This window comes from Mustela nivalis (genome assembly GCF_964662115.1).
Source record: "Mustela nivalis genome assembly, chromosome: 2".
NCBI lineage: Eukaryota > Metazoa > Chordata > Mammalia > Carnivora > Mustelidae > Mustela > Mustela nivalis.
The window spans coordinates 84,003,458-84,015,115 of NC_139021.1; the positions used below are offsets into that span (position 1 = coordinate 84,003,458).

General features: G+C 38.9%; 1 protein-coding gene across 1 annotated transcript; it reads right to left on the minus strand.

Annotated features, from left to right (window-relative positions):
• Positions 1-2,478: 2,478 nt before the first annotated feature.
• On the minus strand, positions 2,479-9,082 carry MRPL15 (mitochondrial ribosomal protein L15). Its single transcript, XM_082719241.1, has 5 exons — positions 8,693-9,082; positions 7,525-7,679; positions 6,564-6,729; positions 3,427-3,550; positions 2,479-2,973 (listed from the first exon to the last, which is right to left on the minus strand). The coding sequence occupies exons 1-5, from the start codon at positions 8,978-8,980 to the stop codon at positions 2,636-2,638; spliced, it is 1,071 nt and encodes a 356-aa protein (XP_082575367.1). The 5' UTR covers positions 8,981-9,082; the 3' UTR covers positions 2,479-2,635.
• Between the last annotated feature and the right edge of the window lie 2,576 nt (positions 9,083-11,658).

Here is an 11,658-nt window from a genome sequence, read left to right on the forward strand (position 1 = left end):
ACGTAAGTGGCTCATTCATTAAGTGTCACCTTTGGCTCCGGTTATGACTCCAGGGTCTTGGAATGGAGCCCTAAGTCCAGCTCCATGCTCAGGAGTAAGTCCACTTCTCCCTCTCTCTCTGCCCCTCCCCCTGCTTGTGCAAAAGCTCTCTCAAATAAAACCTTAAAAACCAAAACATTTTTGTACCTTGCTGTTTTTCCTTGCAACCTATCATCTCTCTTCCTCCATACATTATACTAAATATGTTTAGATACCTAACATGGCAAGTGTAAGAGAGATTTATTGTTAAAATGTTTAGAAAAAACAAGCACAGAGAAAAAGTAAATCACTCTTTGGAGTTTTGTCATCATTCCTTTGGAAACATTTTCCTCACCAATATTGATGAATCAATCAACTTATTGACTTAATATTTCTTACTAAACTCAGCATTCCAGAATGATGAATATACTATTAAGCAAATTTAAGAATTCTGCACTTTTTATGTTGTCTTTCACATCAGCTAATCTCAGGGTTGAAGTTTGGTCAGTACCAAAACAGTTGTCATCCCCCTGCTGGTTGTCTGATATATCCACTCTTACTTATCCATCCTAAAGGAATTTTTCAGCTAAGAACATAAGCTACCAAAGTAAAAAGTTCAGCCTCCCCTGCAGAAGAGAATTTTATCCAAGTTCTGGCCAATGGGATTTACACATAAGTTTTGTGTGGCAGCTGCTGGGACACTTTCTTAGGAAAAGTTGGCTCTTATTGATTCCTATTTGGATCATGAAGATGCACATCTCACTCTACGGATGGGAGAGCTAAACAGGGAGAAGCCATGGGCTCTGAGACTGTGGAGCTGAGCCAGCAATCAGCTCTGAAAGGTCTCAGACTTCTGTGAAAGAAAATAAATAAACTTTTATCTCATTCAAACCACTGTGATTTGTGGTTCCTATCGGTGGAGCCAAAACTAATCCTAAAAACCCAACTCTCACTTGGAATCTCTGAAAAATAAAAAATTTTTAAAAACTTTTGCCTGTTCTTGAAATTCATAGGTGATTATCATAGAAGACGGTCCTAATAGTGATTCTTTTAAGTTCTGGTTCATGAAGAAATGGCTTAATAAGCCAAATTATACAATCCTGGAAAAAAAAATTTAAATATACATACTCTAGGTGCATATATTACTTTATAAATTGAATGTCAGATCAGCAATATAGAAGGTAGATAAATTAACAAAACAAAATATTGTATCATTTAGGCTTTTAAATTTTTTATTTTAAGAAAATAAACAGCCAGGAATAATTTTATTTTCCTGTGGAAAAATTATGATTACTCAAGATTTAAATTACTCAAAAATTAATTGCAGCAGGATAAATTGAATTTTTGTATGGTCCAGGTCAACACATCTTTGCAGAACTATATAAGCTTACTGACTGCTAAATCTTTTACATTAACGGAGTTTAATTTTCACGTTACCAGTTGTTTCTATGGCTTATATAATCACTGAAGAGGTTTTCAAAAATCATTTAAAATGACTGAAAAAGGGGCGCCTGGGTGGCTCAGTGGGTTAAATCCTCTGCCTTCGGCTCAAGTCATGATCCCAGGGTCCTGGGATTGAGCCCCGCATCGGGCTCTCTGCTCAGCAGGGAGCCTGTTTCCCCCACCTGCCTGCCTCTCTGCCTACTTGTGATCTCTGTGATCTCTGTCTGTCAAATTTAAAAAAAAAAAAAAGGTATTAAAAATTTTTTAAAAATTTTAAAAATTTTTAAAGAAATGACTGAAAAACAAGTCTCCAGTAACAATGAAGTAAAGTATGTTAGAATTAAACACTTCTTCAAGAAAATGGTTAATGGCTTAATCATTACTGTCTACCCTTACCAGATGAGTTAAGAAAATGAATTCACTTGGAGTTTTCACTTCAGTTTTGCTAGTAAATATTGTACTACTTATTGACTGGGTTTAACCCTTAAGCTCATACCCCACATCTTAATAATCCAGAGTTGAAGACGTTCCACTTTGACACTGGATAGCAGAGCTTCCTTGAGGCTATTGATGAAGATGGGCCACCATGAGTAACTAACTGCTTTAACCTCGACTGAGCGGGCTTAGCAATCCATCCCATTCCAGGGGCACCTGAGTGACTCAGTCAAGGAAGTGTCTTGCCTTCAGCTCAGGTCATGATCTCAGGATCCTGGAATCAAGTCCATCTGGCTCCCTGCTCAGCCACGAGTATGCTTTTTCCTCTCCCTCTGTGATCTCTCTTGCTCTCATCCTCTCTCAAATAAATATCTTTAAAAAAAAAAAAAACTATTAAAAAAAAAAGTTATTCCCATTCCACCTGTACATTTATTCTGATTTGCAAGAACAGAAACACAAGACCTGGACAAAAAGATCATGAAAAAATGAACAAGAGATACCCTAAAAGTTACCATCTTCCTCTGGCAGAAAACCAGGGAATTTGTTTCTTTAATTGAGAAAGAACTCAGACAGATTCAGTTCCCCTATGTAGCCCTTCCTTATTCCATTTTTTATTTCAATTTTAGATAAAAATAGAAGACAAGATGTCTCATCAAGACAAGATGATGAGAAATATGTATGTATGTTTCAGTCCATTTTCTTCCAGAACTTTTACAACTCTGCTTTCTTGGAAGGAAATTCATGAACTGTAATACTTGAGGAGATTTTCATCTGTGGGTTTTAGGATTTTCTTATCTGCCATATTCACCACCCATCCAGGAGCAAGACCAAAGAAAATCTGCCTTGGATCCTTTCGAGTACTAAGCATTTTGAAGAGTTCATCTTTAGTGATATCAGGTAAAACATAGCCATACTTCTTGGCAAGTTCAAGTCTCGCCTCAGGAAATTTGGCAGGATCGGCCAGGTAACCACGATTCTTTGCATCAGTATAATACGGTACCAGTGCTTCCGGCGGAAGCATTCGTTTTGGAATGGGTTGTCCACGGAGAAAGAATGGAACAGGTTTGCACAGAATTTCTGAAAAAAAATTAAATAAAAAAGAGATACAAATAATGGCTATACACATATGATTTTATTTTTAATTATTGATTTCTGAATACTGCCAAGAACTTCATTCCAAGAACTTTTTTTTTTATTAAATAGGTTTATCTTAAGTAAGCAAATTGATATACTTCATTTGCAAATATTTGCATCTTGAAAATCAAAGTTATCCCTGGGTTACCAACAATTACTCAATTTCTAAACACAGGTAACATCAAATGGAAGTCCCATATTTAGAAACAAAAAACTTTCTTATGACATACCGACTGAGGTATATTAGAAGAAATCACACCATTAACAGGAGGCCCTAAAACAGAAATCTGAGGTATCCAAACCACAAGTCAAAGAGCTGGGAATACTTTTAAAATCCTCAAGTAAAAGCTGGTAAGAGACAAAGAGGGAGAAGAAAGGGACTGCAGGACACCTTACCTAGACTTCTGGGGTCATAGAAAGCTGTAGTAACAACACCACCATTTTTTTCGATTGCAGCAATGGCTAATTCTGAAGCCAACTGTACTTCAATATTAACTTTTGCCGTAAAAGTGTCAGCACCCTGTAATAGGTCAAAGCAAAGTCTGTTTGTAGACAGCTTGGCTAAAAGTAAGCATGGCACGCTTCCTTTTTACACTGCATTTTCTCCTCCAAAATGCTTATAATGCAACAGTAAATACCTCTGCATTAAGGTCCTACCAAACAACATGCAGTTGTTTTTTTTTTAAATATGTTTTTAAGCCATTTTGTTTTGCCAATTTTCATCCTCCATAAGCAGGGATGACTACATTTTCATCTTATCTATTTAGCAAATAGCAATATAAGCATCCATCCCCAGCACTTCATTAATAGTAGACTATTTAATCCTCCTAACAACCTAATGATGAAATTATTGCTAGGCCAACTTCATAGATGGGGACACCAAAGCACAGAAAGGTTAAGTAACTTGTCAAGATCACACAGCTAAGATTTTTTTTTTTTTAAGTTTTATTTATTTCTTTTAGAGAGAGAGAGAGATCAAAAGAGTGAGTCTTAAGTAGACTCTGTACTGGGCACCAAGCCCCGCATGAGGCTCAATCCCAAGACCCTAAGACCAGGACCCGAGCCAAAACCATGAGTCAGGACGCAAAACCAACCCAGGCACCCCTCACACAGTTAGGATTCTAACACAGGGGTCTAGTCACAGCACCTGTGTTCTTAAACACAACATTCTGCCATACTGAAATGAAAAAAAAACCTTCCTCATCCTTTAGTTAGCAAAAGACCAAGAGATTATTAGCAAGGGGACAAGTGGGCTGGAATCTTCCGAAGAACAAAACCTTTGACGACAGGGGCACCTGGTAGGCTCAGTCAGTACAGCATATGACTCTTGATCTTGGGGTTGTAAATTCGAGTCCCATTTTGGGTATAGGGATTACTTAAAAATAAAATGTTGAAAAAAAAATCTGATAACAGGGGCGCCTGGGTGGCTCAGTGGATTAAAGCCTCTGCCTTCGGCTCAGGCCATGGTCCTGGGGTCCTGGGATCAAGCCCCACATCGGGCTCTCTGCACTGCGGGGAGCCTGCTTCCTCCTCTCTCTCTGCCTGCCTCTCTGCCTATTTGTGGTCTCTCTCTGTCAAATAAATAAATAAAATCTTTAAAAAATAAAAAAATTTAAAAAAAAAATCTGACAACAGTATCTGACCTTGGAGGGATCAGCCCACTCTAGGAAAAAAGGCATAAGAATACAACAGAGATTCACTTTACATTTGCTATTGATTTTATTACAGACTCTAAAAGGACAAAAATATAAGTCTACTTTTCCCTAGTACAGTCAATACTAAAATATGTAGAACTGAACTTTCCGAAATTCTGTTTTTAGTCACTTTTATTACGATGCACCACATTTTACTCTAATTTCAAAACAGATTCTAATTAAAAGATGCTGGTATTATCACTCTTTTTGTGATGATAGAATTTTTCTGCTATTGTGGTGGTTGAAACAAGCTCGCTCCCAATCAAGTTCCTTTTATTAATTATGAAGTTTTCATGTATTTCAAAAATATTCCATCAGTGCTAAGACACATTTTCTCACATTTTTTTCCATCCATGATACTGGCCTGCATTTTCAGAATCAATGGCCTCTTTGACTCAATAAAATAAGGTCTTGTCATATTATTCGTGAATTTTAATAACTACTCTAAATTGCCCAACTATTTCCCTATTCTTGGGCATTAGAGTTAGTTCCAGCATTTTCAGTATTATAAATAGCATTTTTAGGAATGTCTTTTTATTAGTTAGATTTCTTTTACTATTCCTTGAAAACTATGTTCTGAAGTTGGTAATTTTGTGCTGAAAGAGTAAAACAGTCTTATTACCCATTACTTATTGGAAATCTGAAATCCAGAAAAGGTCAACCAATTTACAGAGCTACCAATGATATGTAACTAACTGTACTTACTCAATTGTTGCCCTGGTATAGTTTTCAGGATTATTTTCCTTATTTAATATAGACACATGCCTGAAAACTGTTGGAATGTAGCATTTATTGGCTAACAAAGTCAAAGATTTTTCCTTATTAATTTACATGTGTATTCCCTTATATAGCCAGAATAGAATACTGAGACTTGAGTATTTTGTATTCTCTTTTCAAATCATTTTATTTGGAAAACTTTTATCCATGAAGGTTCACTTTTTCAAAGGACTCTAAAAGGTTTTTCCATAAGCACATGCTTCCCTCTAGTGGACACGACATTACTTACATAACTGTATTACTGACTTAGAAAAAACAAAAGTATTAATGAACAAGTTTAATTTTTGATGAAACTCTTGGCTAATTTCTATAAATAGAAAACTTTGTTGCAACTGGAACTGGATTTGATTCATTCCTTTTCTCCATAACTAATTATCATGATCCAGTATTTCCAATAGTGAAAATATAGCAATGAACCAAAGTACTTGTCCTCAAAGAACTTACATTACAGTGAAGGAGGGAGTGAAAACATAAATGCCCTACTTGATAATAAAGGTCAGGTATTCATATATTCAAAGAAAAGTACTTTGGGCAAGGTAAAGCAGACAAAAGTATGACTGTTGTGGGGGGTGGAGGGCGGTGGTGAGAATTCTTTTACAAAAGGATGTCAAAAAAGATCTTCCTGATAGGGCACTTAACAGAGAACCAAAGGGACTGAGGGAGCAAGCTGAAAAGATACACGATAAAGAACCCCAGAAACAGAGTACAAAGGTCCCTCAGTACAGCATGCCAACTTCCTCAAAATACAATCACTACGGGGCACCTCGGTGGCTCAGGGGGTTAAGTCTCTGCCTTTGGCTCAGGTCACGATCTTAGGGTACTGGGATCGAGCCCCACATCAGGCTTTCCACTTAGCGGGGAGCCTGCTTCTCCCTCTCTATGCCTGCTTGTGATCTCTCTCTGTCAAATAAATGAATAAAATCTTTAAAAAAAAAATACAATCACTACTATGTAATGGTGATATGACAACTCAAAAGAAAAAAATTTAAAAAGCAGAGTACTGATTATATGAAATTCAGATAAAGCCTTCTATTAACACTAAAAAATCTAGCCCAGACTTACCTCCTCTACCAGCTGGACACCATAATCCCTTTTAAGTGGCTGGACAGTCACACCTCTCCCATTGACAAGCTGAGTTAAGTCAATAGGCTGAGTAGGATCCACTCGACCCAAATCAATTAGATATTGCAATCTATTGAGACTCAAAGGCTGATACTGGCGTCTGAAGCTACAAAACAAAGTAACAATTGGAAAACTCAGTCAAGCTTATCTTCCTATAATTTCTTCAAATCAACTCAAAGCTTTGTCCTGTATTTTCCTCCATCAATTTAGATGACTTAACAAAATAAAACCCTCCTGGGACACCTGGGTAGCTCAGTGGGTTAGGGTCTTTGCCTTCAGCTTAGGTCATGATCCCGGGGTCCAGGATTGAGCCCCATGTCAGGCTCTCTGTGGGGAGCCTGCTTCCCCCTCCAGCCTGCCTCTCTGCCTACTTGTGATCTCTTTCTCTGTCAAATAAATGAAATCTTAAAATAAAACCCTCCTGAGTACAACAGAAATATAATATTGCTTCATTTTTGCTAGTGAAACAAAACTAGTATTTCATTTCACTAAAATAACTTGCCACTCTAAGCATTTACTTCACTCATTTAAACAAATTTGTCAAAAATGTAACCCTTTATTCAAATGATGCATTAATGGAGCTCAAAGTAACAAGAGTAGTTTTCCTTTACTGAGTGACTAAAATTTTCCCAATTTTTATATATATTGTTGCTCAGCCTCTAACCAACCACAGAAGCAGGCATTCCTATCTCCATTTGCAGGTCTGAGTACAAAGTCTGTGCTTTTTTTCCTACTAATCCAGCTGAAATTTCATTACCAAAAATGTTTCAGAGAAACAGCAACAAAAGTTTGTTTCAAAGTGAATTCAAATTTCTACCAAGCTATTTTTTTGTTTTGTTTTGTTTTGGTGACTGTCAGTAAAAATTAGGGATTTTTACTTTAAAAAACAAAGCAATCTCACCTATGACCTTCATTAAACCCATATTTTGGGATTCGAAGGTAAAATGGAGTCTGGCCTCCTTCAAAACCCAGTCTGGGCCGTGTTCCTCTCTGACGCTCTCCTTTATGGCCTCGACCACATTTTCTACCTCTTCTCTGACCTCTTCGTCTTCTTTCCTAGGAGGACAGAAGAGAGTTTTGTATGATCTGCAGCTGCATTTTTTAAATTGTATTTTATCTTTTCACCAGATATTTTTTTGTGATGCCATTCATTTATTCAATCAATCAGTACTGGCTAACACTACTATGTGTCAAGCACTGTTCTCATTTCTCTAACCCCCAAACACTCTTAAGTTAGCATCTTTGCCTCTAAAGAGGTAGTGAATTCTTGTAACCAAAGTCCAAGCTGTGTTTCAAAGGCAAAGTCCCAAGGAGGAGATGGACATAAGAATTCTGTGATAGACTGCAACTGAAAAAAATCCTAGAATCAAACATCCCCAACAAACAAGGTTTATTCCGTATTCCAAAACATTTATTTTGGAATTGTAAATACATTAGCGTTATGCATGTATATTACTGAAACATTAATTTGTACAGAAAATATTTTTCTAAAATTAACTTTCTCTCACTTCCTGAAAACAAGGAACTGATTTCTTAAAAACGACAGTATATCCCCGTGCCTGGCTCGTCAGTGGGCCAGGCAAGCGACCCCTGATCTCAAGGTTGTAAATTAAAGCCCCACATCGGATACAGAGATTACTTAAAAATAAAAGCTTTCAAAAATTAGATAAATAAAAGGCAGTATGTCAACAGCTTTTCTATCTATATCCAGTGATTTGCAGAGGCATTTACCCTGTCAGTTAAAATCTTTCCCACGAAAATAAAGATACTAAGAACATACTTCATTTTAAATTCAATTTTCACTGAGACAAAAAACATTTTGTAGTTTCTGTGACTTCACTCCTCCGCCCAAATTAAGGTAATTATGGTTTAAAATATAAAACTTACTAAGAATTGGGGCCATATGGGAAGACTCTCCTCTGTGCAGTTAAGGAGAACAAGGGCTCGGCAACCCTAGTTCATCCCAACACCCTTTTGGAAAAAAGAGCCCCCGAAAACGACGGGGAGGGAATGGCCGCTTCCATCGTCCCAGCCCCCAGCGATTCCCCGCACCGCCACCAGCTAGTTACCGGTTTCCTGGAGCCCGGATTCGGCTTTAGGTTGGCTAAGCTCACACGGGGCAGAGCCCGGAGCAGGTCCAGGGCCCGAGCCCCCGCGCCCGGCACCCTACCAGCCATTAGCAGCAGGGCCAAGCCCCTGCAAGGTCGCGGGGGTGGTCTCAGAGCCCACGTGGTCTCCCGGAGCTCCTTTACGGCCGCAGCACCGCCCCTGTCGTACCGCAGGAATTGCTGAACTTTCTGTCGCACGCCGCGCCAGTGTCCCGGAGTAATTGGACAGCGTCGGCGATTACGCAACATTGTTGTCCCAGTGTTCCTCGGCGTTTCTAGGGTTTAGTTCGCTGGTGGTGTGAGCATAGTTGAAGATCGTGCGTTGGCCTCGTCTCTGAACGTACGTTTTCTCCCGCTTCGTAAATGCACGCATTGAAAACGCTGTGCGGTAGGGAATCTTTGAGTCCGTGTTTGGCCTGGAATATTTCGTCCTGGGGTCTTGTAGTCCTTATGAGGCAGTGTGTTTTCTGAGCTCCACGTAGAGCCTGGAATAAAATAACGTGAGCGCTAAACCATTAGTTTTGAACTTCGTTTTAATTACGCGCTATGAGATACGAAAATAATACCCAAGATCCAGTTTTTTTTTTAAGATTTTATTTATTTATTTGACAGAGAGAAATCACAAGTAGATGGAGAGGCAGGCAGAGAGAGAGAGAGAGAGGGAAGCAGGCTCCCTGCTGAGCAGAGAGCCCGATGTGGGACTCGATCCCAGGACCCTGAGATCATGACCTGAGCTGAAGGCAAGGCAGTGGCTTAACCCACTGAGCCACTCAGGCGCCCCTAAGTTACATTTTTTTTTTTTTAAGATTTATTTATTTATGTGACAGACAGAGATCACAAGTAGGCAGAGAGGCAGGCAGAGAGAGAGAGAGGGAAGCAGGCTCCCTGCTGAGCAGAGAGCCCGATGCGGGACTCGATCCCAGGACCCTGAGATCATGACCTGAGCCGAAGGCAGCGGCTTAACCCACTGAGCCACCCAGGCGCCCCGATCCAGTTTTTTTAAATGCCTGGCAGGGGCGCCTGGGTGGCTCTGTAGGTTGAGCATCGGACTGGTGGTTTGGGCTCAGGTCACGGTCTCCCGGCCCTGGGATGAGCACCGCCCCCGCCCCACCCTGGGCTCCTGCTCAGCCGGGTGTCTGCTTAATTTTTTTCCTTCCCTCCTGCCTCTCCTCCCGCTGGAGCGCGCGTTCGCGCGCGAGCGCGCTCTCTCTGGAGTAAGTAAATCTTTAAAAAAGAAAATAAAATGCCAACCTGTGAATAAGACTTAAACTGTACATTCTTTTCCCTGTTTACCTACAGATACTGCCTTGGCGGAAACACTGAGATAACTAACTTCACTTACTATTTAAAATGTTAGGAGCCATATGGGCGCTGTGTGTCAAAAGCGTTGAGTCAGCCTGATTAGATTTCTCTGAACAACCAGTCCTAGAGGTAGATGTTTGTATTTTTTACACTCGGGGAAGGTAAGGCTCGGCAAAGTCAAGTAGTTGGACCAAGATCTGACAACAAACCGCAGAGCCAGGATTCACTTGCACTGCCTCCTTACAAAGTAGTAGGTTTGTTTTTTTTTTTTTTAATATAAAATTGCAGCCCAAAACACATACCATTATTTTCACTCAAAAAATAATCAGCTTCCCTATTTTTGTTTTAAGGGAGTATAATACAGAAGACCATGTTCCTTTTTTATTCTTTTTACATTTCACTGTCTTAATGTGGAGTTGTTCTTCTGTTAGTGATAACGAATAGTGAAGGTGAGAAATAAACGTTTGGAGGAGAAGTACTATGTTTGACTAAACCTTTTTGAAGTTATTTGAAATGAAGTGTTAAAAAAAAAGGTGCATTTATTTCTTTAAGCAATATTTATGAGCAAGTCACTAACTTGTTCCTAAGAAATATACATAGATGAAGTCAAATAGGATCTTGCTCCCAAATCTAGGAGAGGAAACTTAACAAAATTGAGTTTTTTTTTTTTTTTAAAGATTTTGTTTCTGAGTAATCTCTACACCCAACATGGGGCTTGAATCCACAACCCTGAGATCAAGAGTTGCTGACTCCACCAGCCAAGCCAGCCAGGTGCCACCAAATTGAGTATTTTTTAAAAGGTAAAAGAGTGCCTGGGTGGCTCAGTTGGTGAAAACTCTTCCTTCCATTCAGGTCATGACCCTGGGGTCCTGGGATTGAGACCCAGGTCCAGCTCCCAGCTCAGCAGGTAGTCTACTCCCTCTCCCTCTGCCCCTTCCCCACTTCCCCACTCGTTCTCTCTCTTTCTCACCCCCCCCAAAAAATCTTTCTTATAAAAATGAAAATAAAAGTTAAATGAAAAATACAAATACAACCGTGAAATAATACACAGTACAGACTATATGGAAATACAAAAGAAAATACAGGAAAATAGAAGCTAGTTCCTGACTTGAAGAGCCTCAATTCAATAAATTTTATCTTTTTTTTTTTGTTAGAAATTTTGTACACTTCTGGGAAGGAAACCGCAAAATATGTTGCACAATATGCCCTAATCTGTAGAAAGAGTCAATTATTTTCTTCACCTAGAAAGTCATTGCTTGCATTAAGTAGAGTGTTAATACTAATAACATTTTTTAATCAGACAAAAACTTTTATTGAATAAATGAGATACAGGAAACATAAAACTATGTGCTGCATTTCTTGGAAGTAGATGTTCTTCAATGTGTAGGTTACATAATGTTATTACTAGACATCAGTTAATAGTGGAAATAATTGTTAATTGTAAGCTACCTATTTATCCCATATCCAAAATGTTTATGAAGCATACAAAACTATCAATTGGATGAGTATCATCTGTGTTGTACAAACATAAATTAAGGTCGTGTGGTAAGTCAGTCAGTCATCCTAAGCTTCACCTATATAAGTATACACCATCATTATTGCATGAGAATATTTGTTAAGCACCT